The sequence below is a fragment of the Trichosurus vulpecula genome, chromosome 5 (genome assembly GCF_011100635.1).
Source record: "Trichosurus vulpecula isolate mTriVul1 chromosome 5, mTriVul1.pri, whole genome shotgun sequence".
Classification (NCBI taxonomy): domain Eukaryota; kingdom Metazoa; phylum Chordata; class Mammalia; order Diprotodontia; family Phalangeridae; genus Trichosurus; species Trichosurus vulpecula.
In genome coordinates, this window is record NC_050577.1 from 310093521 (window position 1) to 310106018 (window position 12498).

The 12498-nt window shown below is 55.8% G+C and overlaps 1 protein-coding gene across 1 annotated transcript; it reads left to right on the plus strand.

Annotated features, from left to right (window-relative positions):
* Positions 1-8472: 8472 nt before the first annotated feature.
* LOC118849702 (G2 and S phase-expressed protein 1-like) lies at positions 8473-12479 on the plus strand (the record flags this gene model as incomplete). Its single annotated transcript, XM_036758656.1, is given in 4 exon segments — positions 8473-8523; positions 11047-11139; positions 11845-11902; positions 12104-12479. Coding segments are annotated over 3 exon segments (504 nt in total), but the record flags the coding sequence as incomplete, so codon positions are not given.
* Between the last annotated feature and the right edge of the window lie 19 nt (positions 12480-12498).

Genomic DNA, 12498 nt, shown 5'->3' on the forward strand with positions numbered 1-12498 from the left:
GATCTCGAGAAGGCAGACCTGAGCCAGGCCTGGAAGGGAGCGAGGGGCTCAGCCAGGCAGACATGGGAACAAGAGGGCACTTGGGACCCCAGAGGGGCTGACCCCCAGCAGCAAGACTTACCAGCCCCATATATGGGTGTGAGTTGGAGTTGGGAGCTCGATAGAGGGGAGTCTGAAATAAGCCTGGAAAAGTAGGTGGGAGGCAGATGACAAAAGCCTTGAGGTCAGCATTGGCCAGAGGGAGCCACTGAAGGTATGTGAGCAGAGGAGCGGCTTGGGGAAACCAGCACTTTGGGAATCCCTCTTTGGCAGCTGGTGGAGGGTGGATGTGGGAGATGGGGAGCCTGGGGCAGGGAGAGGGCATTGCCATGGTTCAGAGAAGGGGAACTCGGAGGGGTGGCCACAGCCTGGCCCCAGGGGAGGGGATGTCGGTGAGACACATTGCTTCATCAAACTGGCCAGACTGGGCGGGCTGATCATCGTGTAGAGGGGAGGGGAGGGGAGGGGGGAAGGAAGGGGGAGGAAAGGGAGTCCAGAGCCCCGCCACCCCCAGCCAGGCATGACTTCACCAGCCTCTCCGGGCTGTTATCCCTTGGTACAAATATTTATATTCCCAGATACACAGCCTTCTTCTAAGGGCTGGAAGCTGAGGTGCAGGCCTGCCAATGGGGCCGGGGAGCCCGGGGGTGGCCTGGGGCCGCTCATTCCCTTGCCTATATTTGGCTGCTTGCTGCACGCTCCAGATGGGGGGAGAGGCCCCCACTTCTTGAGCAGCAAAGCTCGCTTGCTCCATGTGTTTGGCTCCTCAGCTGTTCTGGCCATTTCTCCAGCACAGAGCTTCCCCACTGACTTTACCCAACCCTGAGCTAAGCTGTACCCAGGACCAGTATCTCAGAGGAAGCCCCCACCGATCTCAAGAACCCCAGGAATGCCTCCCTCACCCTGCTGAGGGGTCAGCATTACCTTTGGGAGCCCCAGGCTCCCCTCAGCTTAGAAGTGTGCAGAAGGAATGAAAGAATTGGAGTCAGGAGGACCCGAGTTCAAACCCTGCCTCAGCCATGGACATAGAGTGACCCTAGGCAGGTGACCTCACACCTAACTCAGCCTTATCTGTATAATAACAAACCCAGCCTCCCAGGGTAGTTGTGGATCAAACGGGATCCTTGTAAAGTGTTCTGCCAATGCCTGCTGCCAGTATCCCACCTACCAGGCTTGACTCAGACATTTGGGGTCATTTCCAAGGTCGTGGATTTGCCAGTCGAGATGCTCTCAGCTGGGAAGGGGGAGGTCATGTTTCTAGGGAGCTGTGGAAACAGTCTAACCTCGGGGTGATGACAGACACTGCCCTGGTGCCCATCAAACTACCTGAACCAAGCCACAGTGGGCCCAAAAAGGAGGTGCTTATGGTCCAGCAGCGTTGGGAGGGAGGTCTCTGGTGGAGTGCCCAGGAGGTCAGCTGGCTCTGCAGAGGCTGAACATTTTCATCCATTCTTCCATCTCCCCCTGCTTTGCTGTGCCGCATCACCCCTGGTTGTGAATTGGGTCTCTGTAAAGTAAGGGTGAGGGGTGAAAAGAGCACCAGATTTGGAGTCGGTTCAAATCCTACCCCGGCCCCTAGGAGAAGCTGAGTCAATCAGGCCTCAGTTGTCTTCTCTGTAAAGGGGGGTCGCTCTGGGTGGCCACAAGGTCCCTTTGGGATCCTCTGAGCTCAACTCTGTGCTCGACTACAAGCCCTTCAGCTTCCTCTTCTCATTTAACCTTTAGACCTTACCAAGCAAAGGCTTTGACGCACAGTAGGGATTTCACAAATATTGATTTAATTCTGCTGTGAGGGAAACATGGGTCTTGTCCCTGAGCACGGTCAGTGAATGGGGTTGGGGTAGAGGGAGCTTCTTTCTGTCCAGGGATTCAAAGTCCTGGCTCTGGTTTCTGCTCTGCCATTTGGGGCAAAGCCTCATAGGAAGCTCCTCCATAGAATGGCAACCCCCTGTGACCAAGATCTGTTTGTATCCCAACCCCCAGCCTGGCACACAGTAGGTGCCTAATACATGCTGATTGATTGATCGAGCCCTGCCCCCTAGGGCTCTTGGGAGGATTGAGGGAGATCATGAAGGTGAGGTGTTGTGAATGGGAATTACTGAACTCCTATCAGACCACAGAGGAGCCACACAAACAGTGGCATCTGTCACCTCCCCCCCAATCAAGCTGAGCACTCACCCCCAGCCTTTCCAAGATGGAGGAAGCCCCTCCTTTACCACTGGAATCTAAAGATTGAGAAAATCCCCAGCACCAAGAGAGAAAAGTCTTATCTAGACATTTGTACCTTAGTCACCAGGGCACCTGCTGACTAAGGGCACCTGGAGCCAGGGGAGAGGTCATCTTGCATTATTCCTTTTAACATATTTTTTTATTTATTTTGTTAACTATTTCCTACTTATATTTTTTTTTAATTTTAAACATTTATTTTTTAATTCTTAATTAAAAAAAATCTTAAAATTTAAAGTTTAAAGAAATTTTTTAAAGTTCCAAATTGTCTCCCTCTTTCCTTCCCCTCCTCCAAGTAAGCAATATGATATTGATTATACATTAGCTGTGTTACCAAAGAAAATATACATAGAATATGAGAAATGAAGAAAATGGTTAAAAGTATGCTCATGGGTGCAGAGCCTGTCAGCTCCCTCTGGAGGCAGACAGCATTTTTCCTCCCGAGTCCTTTGGAATTGTCTTAGATCACTGTATTGCTGGGAATAGCTAAGTCAGTAGTAGCTGATCATCATACAATGTTGCTGTTACTGTATACAATGTTCTCTTGGCTCTGCTCACTCCGCTTTGCATCAGTTCATGTAAGTCTTCCCAGGTTTTTCTGAAATCTGCCTGCTCGTCATTTCTTAAAGCACAACAGTATTCCATCACATTCATATACCACAGCTTGTTCAGCCATTCCCCGATGCATGGACAGTCCCTCTCTTTCCAATTCTTTGCCACCACAAAAAGGGCTGCTATGAATATTTCTGTACAAACAGGCCCTTTTCCTTTTCCCTTTTCTTTGAGCCAATCTTACATATGGAAGAGAAGACTCAGAGCTCCCGCACCCCAGACCCTCCAGATCCAGCACATCCCTTGGGCTGCCTCTTTGCTTAGGAGGCCTTTGAAGAATGAGGCTCAACCCATCCTTCACTGAAGGTGAGGCTGCCCACTGGGGGACATCTATTCATTTTTTGATCTCCCTCCTACCAGACCTGGGGGTCCCTCCTAGAACCTGGAAGGAGAATCAAGTAGATAAGCAGGGCCAACTTCACACCCCGAGTCATAAAAATGTGGGCACTTGTCCTCCCAAGACATGGCCCAGGCTGGAAACATCCCTCACCTTCTGCCTGTGGCGGACATTTGGTGGATTTGTGATGGAGGTCCTCCCTCCCAGCGTTCAGATTGTGACTCCTCCATGTCAAACACTAGCCCACACCCTCCCATAATCCCCATGGAGGGGCCTAACCATGGATCTGGGAGCCTGGAATCTGCATAAATAGCAGTGGGGGCCTCCAGCTCTCTGGGTAACCAGTCCCTTTCTGATGCAATGCTTGATGTGACTTCTGGGACAGTTTTGGGCTGGAAAGGTGTTGGGACATCCACACAGCCTTTTGGTACTTCGCTGTTGCCCTTTGGGTGGCCCTTGACTTGAGTTCTGGGATGACCAGGACAATCCATGCCCAGAAGCCATGTGGCATCACCAGAATATTGTAACAAAGAGAGGCCTTTGTTTCAGGGAGGACTTTGGCACACCGATGAGCTCTCTTGGGAGTCAAGAGATGGGTTCAAATCCCACCTGCACCCATGACCCACTGGGAGTGACATCTGGACAAGCTGTTTTTTCTCTCTACTGTCAGAGCCAAGATTGTTGGCTGGAGGGCCATGGGGCCGAGCCTGGGGTGGGGGGTGGGAGGGCAGACTTCTGAGGCTCTCCCTCCTTTTGTTAGGAAGGGCACTCATCTGTGTGGCTCCCCTGGTGGGGGCCTGGTGAGGTGGTGCCTAGGTTCTCTGCAGCTGCAGAGCTGGCCTCCCCTTCCTTCCTGAGGTCCAGCCCTGGGGCCACACCCTCCAGACACTTCTCTGTAGAATGTGTGTGGGCAGAGAAGGAGCCAGGCAAGGGGCTCTTGGCCAGTCTAGGGGCAGAGAGCCCTTTTAGGATGCTGGAGATGGACATAGGGCTGATGTCCCGGGAGATGACTCTCTGCAGGCAGAGAAGCCCTGAGGAGCAGATGCCAGGCCATGGGAAGGCTGTGGGGGCAGAGGCCTGGGCTGGGCCATGTATCACTGCCTCACAGCAGTCTGGGCCCAGTCCCTTTCCCACTCAAGGCCTGTTTCCTCCTTTGTACAGGGAGGTCTCTCTCCCACAGATCTGACATTCCATGATGCACAGTCTTCCTGAGCCCAGGCAGCAGCGTGTCCATGACGTGGATCCTCATGTGTCTTTCCGAGCCCAGGCCCCCAGGATGACCATGAGGAGGGCCAGGATGACCACAGTGTAGATGGTGTGGATGGTAGGCAGCTGCTCCTCCTGGCCCCAGCAGCGTTTGCTGCTGCAGGCACGCGGCCAGCTAGGGCCCGTCAAGGAGGAGGCCTTCTGTCTGTGTGCTCGGAGAGAGTGGATCCTGGAATAAAATATGCCAGACTTTAGAAAGGGGCCCAGAGTTGCCCAGGATTGCAAGGAGAACTTAAAACCCAGACTACCACAGCTGGACCAGACTTGGAGGCATGTAGGCCACCCCACCATTGAGAACCAAGAAGGGAAGGGGGTGCTTGGGGTCCCATGGGGAGAAGGGAATGCAAACTCTTTCATGAGAAGGATGAAGATGGAAGTGGCCTGGCCTGGGAGTGAGCTCGGACCCCTGGGTTCTAGCTGCTCACTCCTTGGGTGGCCCAGGGCAGGGCACGGAAACTCTTCTCTGGACAGCAAGATGTTAGAAACCGAGATGTGCTCTTGCCATCAATTCAGACTGAGCTAGCAATATGACAGGGCTGTCCCAGAGTTGGAGGGCCTGCGGGGGCAGGCAGTGAGCTCCCTGTCCTGAGAGGGCCCCAGGGAGATGCTAACTAGTCAAGGATGCCATAATCAAGGCAGCCCTCTAGGTCCCTCTCGGCTCAGAGATTCTGTAGCAGCCTTTGCACTAAGGAGAGCCACCCTTAAAATCTCCCAATCTGTGCCCCCTTCATGCCCAGCCCTAGGGCTCTCCCCACGGGGTCCCTGGCCTGCTCTGGGTCTCAGTTTCCTTATCTGTCAAATGAGAAGGTTGGCTGCCATCAGAGGTTCTTAATCATGGGTCTGTAACCTTGTTACATGACAGCACATCTGTATAACGGGTTTCCTTTGTGATGCCCTGTATTGACCGTGAGGAGTCCACGAGGTTCACCAGACTGCCACAGGGAGGCCCACGATGCCCAGACAAGGTGGTGAGCCCCTGGGCATGATCTCTACATGCAGGACCCTGAACTCTCGACTCTGCCTGGGACTTCCCATCTGTGAAATGGGGATGTTCAGCATTCCCCCGCCTGGCCTCACAGGACTAGATAATGATGGCCACCATTATTACCACACTATTTACTGGGAGCCAGGCGCTGGCCAAGGGCTTCACGGAGCACCAGAGGAACAGGAGCTTTTATTTTGACATTTGTCCAGAGTTTAGGGAACTCCCAGCCAGGAATCCCCCTCCCCTGCCACAGATCTCTAGGCTCTGGGACCTCCTGGGGGGTGGGGTGGGGGTGATACTTCAGTGACCAGGTGCCAGAGTCCTTGCCCCCAGGGCTTGCCCCCAGGTCTCTCTGAGCTCCGGGCCAGCTGGGCAGGCCCTCCACCACAGCTGTTTCTCCCAGAACGTCTCTGCTCCCTTTGGGCAGCTCCCATTCTTTCTTCTGGTCCTTGGGGTATCCCAAAGCTCCATGGCTCAGGACTCACCCAAAGTCACACAGTTAACAGGACTTTCTTCATGGAATCCCAGACACTCTAAGAAGGAAGGGTTCCTAGAGGGAGTGGAATCCAAACTGTCCCCTACACAGGAGGCCCCTGCGCAGTCACCCTGAGGAGTGGTCAAGCGGCCTTTGCTTGAAACCCTCCAGTGACGGGGAGCTCCCTACCTCCATTCCACAAAACCAGTGACCTCTCCGTCACATTCTGCCACCTCCCCAGGGAAAAGATCCAGGGCTCTTACCTCCTGGAGACGTTCATGCTGTCGGGGTGTCTTTGTGGGTATTCAAGACCCCTGGAAGTAACGCTCTCAGGCTCCTGACCTGGGTCTCGGTCTTGCCCCCCACAATGCGCCTGTGGGCAGAGAGGGGCTTCTTGCCTGGATACCTTGGCTCAGAAATAAACTCTCCCACATGGGCAACCCAGCCTCCTCTGTCACCCAAGACAGAGCCCAGGGCTCTGCATCTAGGCTGAAGCCAACCTGGAACCCCCCAGGACAAATCCGAACTCTGCTTCTCTCTGGACAGCTGCAGCCTGAAGAACAGCCGCCCAGCTGGCCCGTGTCCACCCCCAGGGGCAGGCAGGAAAGCAGCCAGCCAGGAAGAGACCTCAGCAGCTCCCAGCCAGACCCTTCCAGCCCAAAGGAGGCAGGCCTCTTCCGGGCAGTGTGTGTGTGTGTGTGTGTGTGTGTGTGTGTGTGTGTGTGTGTGTGTGTACACGTGTGTGCGTCAGGGGGTGGGGGTGGGGTTATGCGTGTAAACACACTGCTGGCCCTTGTTCTTGACATCTGTATGAGCATCTTCAGCCAGGGAAGAGGGGTCGGGGCTAGCCTAGATACGGCAAGCTGCCAGATCTCACAGGCCAGTGTGCTCTGCAGATGAGACCAGAGTCAGGGCTACCTTTAGTCAATCAATCGATCAAACAGACCCTCTAGGAGCTGCCAAAGCAGCTGATCGATTTCAATTCACTCCTCAGTTGGAGTGCAGGGACAGATCTTAGAAAGTATCTTTACAGGGCTCAGGGAGACTTGGTTACCCCTGTGGGTCGGTTGGTTTGTAAAGAGCAAGGTCATTGGAAATCGGGCATTGGCGTCTGGCAGCTGAGCGGCCCAGGTGTCCAGCCAAGATTCGGAGGAGGAATCACTCGGGAGGGGCAGATCACTCCCCCATACCCAACTAAAGAAGGACCTACTATGTTTGGGACTTTTCCAGCTTTCTCACAGTGTCCCCAAACAGCAGAGCTGGCAGCGGGGAGCCAAAGACAAATTAGACATGGGGGGAAAGGTGGAAGAAAATCGAGGTGGATGTCAGGCCTATAGGGAATTTTTAAGCCCATCCCCAAAGGGAGATGGGAGGTACCTTTGCCACACATGCTAGGCTTGAACCCACTTTCCTCCCCAAGAGAGTATGGGCTTTGGGAAGCGGGAAGAGGATGTTTTTATTGTAAATGCCCCCTTTCTATAAAGGTTAATTACGTATGGCCTACTAATGGATACCTACTGTTAAGTGCAAGGGGGGAGCACACTGGTGGGGGCTCGGGAGCTACAGTAATGGAAAAACATCCCTCCCCTTCCAAGTCCCATAGAAAGGTGGGGGAGGAATAGCTGCTGTGCTCTGGGACCCCGCCTGCCCCCGACAGAAGGCTGGAGCTTGGGATGCAGCCTCCGCAACCCCTTCCTCTTCTGACCCCCACAACCCTCCGTCCCCAGCGAGGTACTGGACAGCTCCTGGAGGGAGTCAGAGGGAGGTTTGGGGCCGGCTCCAGAGGCTTCACTAGAGGCTCCCTGGAATTCCTCCTAACTCTGAAGTCTGTGGCTTCTGTCCAGTCAGCTCACCCGCATTTATTAATCACCTACGGTATGCAGGCGGTCTGCTTGGCGCTGAGGATGCAAACCCCCAGGCGGAACAGCTCCTGCCGTCGGGGAGCTGACGCTCTTTTGGGGGAGACCACGTGCACACACGTGAGGATGTACAGAAGGGGCAGAGGCGACGGCTTCCTGATGCCGAGTCTGACCCTTTCTAACACTCAGAGAAGCCTGAAGCCTCGATGTTTTCAATTTACAGCAGGGGAAACTGAGGCCAGGGAGGCTGAGGTGCCCGAGGCAGGACTGGAGCCCAAACTCCCTAACCACAAACGCTCTTTTCATGATCTCACACGTTGGAGGCTTTGGCTCCAAATCTGGTCCTCTGGCACTCGTCCCCTCCCCCCCCCCCCCAAGATTAATCAAGATTTATCTTTAGAAGGAGAGACGCAGTCCACCACGGGTCACTGATGTACTGTGACAGCCCTCCATCCACAAATCAGATTTCAGCCTATAGCCTTGCAGACAATGCGCATGCTCCCCACCGCTGGCCAGACTACATCCCCCAGAATCCCAAGGGGCTGGAGGAACCGGAAGGAGCCTGTCCCGCTTGATTCAAATAGACCAATCGCCGGCGAGTCTTTCAGGACACGTGGTCCGTGCCGGGCCAGGGGGGTGGGGCAGAGAGAGGAAACGATACTCGGTTTTAAATCAGTTGGCGGCAGCGGCGGCGGTGACAGGTGAGGCGACGACAGAGTCTCCGGTAAGGAAGGGACAAGACGAGCTGGCCGCCCGCGGTCCTGGCTCCGAAGGAACGCCCCGCAGTCCTTGGTGGAGGGAGGGAGAAAAGCGGGCGCTGCTGTGGGGATGCCCCCCCCCCCGGGCCCCAATGGAACGTCCCACCAGGTGCCTGCCTCCCCACCCCCAGCCCTCTATGGAACGTCCCGCAGGGGGCGGAGCCACGTGGTACTTGTCCCCCCCCCCCCCCCCCCGCCCGGGGCCCCAGTGGAAGGTCCCGCTCCCAGCCCCGCCCACCTCCCGTGGAATGACCAGCGGGGCGGGGCTGAGAGGATGGAGCCGAAGCAGCGTCTGGAGCAGGTGGGGAAACTGACGCCAAAGGTGGAAGAGCTGGGCGAGATGGCCAGGCCCTCTCCACACGAGGCGGCCCTCGGCCGGGACCTGACCCGCAGTCTGTGAGCTCGGGCCAGTGCTTTGAGCTCTTGGAGCCCCAGCCTCCGGTTCTCAGTTTCCCCACCTGTCCAGTGGGTGGGTTTGGCCCAGACTGACCCGCTGGTCACTTGTAGCTGTCCCTCCTCTGACTCTGCCCCGTTCCTAGCCCAGGATCCCTGGTTGGGGGGGTTGGTCATGTGCGACCCTGGGGAATCTGGCCCATCCTGGCCTCAGCTTCCCCATCTGTACAATGGGAGGCTTTGTCGTTTCAAGGTCCTCTCCCTGGAGCCAGGTCCCACTCCTTTGCCGTGTGTCAGTCTCTGCCTCTGTGATGAGACGGGCTTCCCGAGGTCCGAAAAGGGGGGGGACGTTAGGGACCTTTGTGTCCTGTCCTCAGTCCCCCCAGGTGACCATCAGTGGCAGGTCTACTGACTGTGACCTCCTTGTTCAATGAGATGACATTTTCAACCTACTTCTCTTCTACCCTATGGGGCTAAACGTCTTAAAAACCCATCTGCAGCCCACTGTCCTCTCACTCCCTCCCCTACAATCCAGCTTCCAACTTTGACATTCCACCAAAATGACCAGCGGTCTCCGAGTGGCCAAATCCAGAGGCCTTTCCTCAGGCCTCATCCTTCTTGGCCTCTCTGTAGCTTTTGACAGTGTCGGTCACTCTCCCCTCCTCTATACTCTTCTCTCTAGGTTTTCAAGATACCCCCTTCCGGTCCTTTCCTGGTTTTCCTCCTACCTGCCTGATCACTCCTTGTCTGTCTCCTTTTCTGGATCCTCCTCCAGGTCACATCCTCTAACCAGAGGTGTCCTTCAGACCTCCATCCTGAGCTGTCTGCTCTTCTCCCCCAGACTGTTTCACTTGGTGACCTCATTAGCTCCCATGGGTTTAATGACCATCTCTATGCTGATGATTCTCAAATCTACCTGTCCTGTCCCAACCTCTCTGCTGACCTCCAGTCTCACTTCTCCAATTGGATGTCAAGTAGACATCTGAAACTCAGTGTGTCCAAAACAGAACTCATCGTCTTTTTCTCTAACCCCTCTCCCCTCTCCTACCTTCCCTATTACTGTTGAGGGCACCCCTTTCCCCCTCCCTGTCTCTCACACTCCTCACTCTCACCACTCCCTACACACAAATCCAAGCTATGGCCAAGGCCTGTGAATTTCACCTCTGCAGCATCTCAGGTCCATTTCACCTCTGCAGCATCTCAGGTCCATTTCACCTCTGCAGCATCCCTGGTCCATTTCACCTCTGCAGCATCTCAGGTCCATTTCACCTCTGCAGCATCCCTGGTCCATTTCACCTCTGCTGCATCTCCGGTCCATTTCACCTCTGCTGCATCTCCTGGTCCATTTCACCTCTGCTGCATCCCTGGTCCATTTCACCTCTGCAGCATCTCCTGGTCCATTTCACCTCTGCTGCATCCCTGGTCCATTTCACCTCTGCAGCATCCCTGGTCCATTTCACCTCTGCAGCATCTCCGGTCCATTTCACCTCTGCTGCATCCCTGGTCCATTTCACCTCTGCTGCATCCCTGGTCCATTTCACCTCTGCAGCATCCCTGGTCCATTTCACCTCTGCTGCATCCCTGGTCCATTTCACCTCAGCAGAACCTCTGGTCCTTGTCACCTCTGCAGCACCATTTCACCCTTGATTCCCCCATTTCCTCCTGTGTAATGATAGGAGCTGACATTCCTTTATCCCCTGAAGGTTTGAAAGCCCTTTCTAGATGAATGTCCACTGCTCTGTGAGAGCTTTTTGTTTCTCTAACAGTCCCTGACCCCTGTGACCTGCACACAGTAGGTGCTTAATAAGCATTTGTTGCTGTGAACATTAGTATCATTCTCCCCATTTTATAGAGGAGTAGTCCAAGGCTCAGTGATGTGAAGGACTCTAGCCACTGCCTTACCTACTGGAGGCGCTGCTGCTGCTGCCCCCCAAGACTGTGGCTGAGGTCTAGGGAAGGGGCAGGACCCTGGGCCATCCATCCTCCCTGGCTCCAGACCCCTCTCCTGGGGCCTCAGGCCGCTGCTGAAAGAAGGTGGGGCTGGAGAGGGCCCGGTGTCCATGGGACCCACCTTCATCAACTGTTTGGTTCAGCAGGTACTTCTCTGGTGCTGTTTACTATGGAGGAAGGAGAGGGAGGCTTGGTCAGGGAAGCCCCCGAGGAAAAAGCCAATGTGGATGCACAGAATGGTAAGGATGTGCTGGCACACTTACCTTTGTTCTCCTGGTCCCAGCCACCAGCCCCCCATACCCACCGCTGGGTAGAAACTTGGCCAGGACCCAGTGACTTTGTCCAGCCCTCCTCTCTCCCCACTCCAGTCTCATGCCGCCAGCTGAGCCAGAGGCCTCAAACAGCTCCTTCATCTCTCTCCTGGGGCCACGTCTGTGCCACTGTCTCTGGGGGGGGCCTCCCCTGTGCTGCCCTCTTTAGGGGATGGGGGCCTCCGCCGGGGGGACACCACTGTCCTTCTGGGCCCCAGGCTCGGGAGCCTCCCCCACCCACCTCAACACCCACATCCACTCAGTTCCTGTGTTACGTCCCCAGCCTCTCTCCCGCCCCTTGCCTTGTCCGCACTCGTGGCCTAGAGCCCCGGCCTGAGTGCATCCCCCTTCCCAGCTCAGTTACCTTCGGTGGCTCTTTGTGAGCTCCAGGCTGCTCTCCAGACCCTTCCAGGACTGCCTCTCTCCACCTCTGTTCTGGACCTGGCCATGCCAGCCTTGGATGCGCCCCCATTCACATCCACCTGGGGCAGGGCGGGGCTCCTGGGGCCTTTGGGCTATAGGAACACAGCTCCCCCTAGAGAAGGTCAGGGGCCGTCTCAGCACAAGGCCAGGCACATGGTAGGGGCCTCCTAAAAGCTTATTGGTGATCACAACCTGGCTTCTCTCTTCCAGACCTTCCTCTTTTGACTGATGAGAGATTTGACTTTGACCTCTCACTGTCTTCATCCAGGTAAGCTGATGTGTATTGCCTTCTCTTCCCTGCCATCCCTCCTCTCCTGCCCCCGGTCTCCCCCCATCCCTCCTCTCCTGCCCCCGGTCTCCCCCCATCCCTGTCCTCCTGCCCCTCCCACCTGCATCCCCCCTCCCCTACCCCAGGAGGGCTCTGGCAGGTGGTCAACGGTGCCCTCCTTGCCTCTCCTCACGCCACCAGTGCCAATGAGGATGACGAGGTTTTCTTTGGGCCGATTGGGCACCGGGAGCGGTGCGTGGCTGCTGGCCTGGAGCTGCAGGGCCTGGTCCCCAAGGAGACAGAACAGCCACTCACATGGAGCCCTCCGGCCGGAGAGAAGTTTGTGGAAATCTTCAAGGAGGCACGCTTGCTGGCCCTGCGGATAGCGAGCAGCGGCAAGAAGGTGGCACCCAGAGCTCGCGAGCCTGAGGCACCACCAGTGCTAGAGTCGGGGGAAGAGTTTGTGCAGGAGGCCAGGCTGAAGGTGGACATCTTTGAGCGAGGACTGCAGGTGCAGAGAAGCACCCCAGCTCTCAAAAGGGACACCTACTGTGTGCTGACCCCGGAGGTGGCCCCAGTGCGGGCAGCGCTCTCTT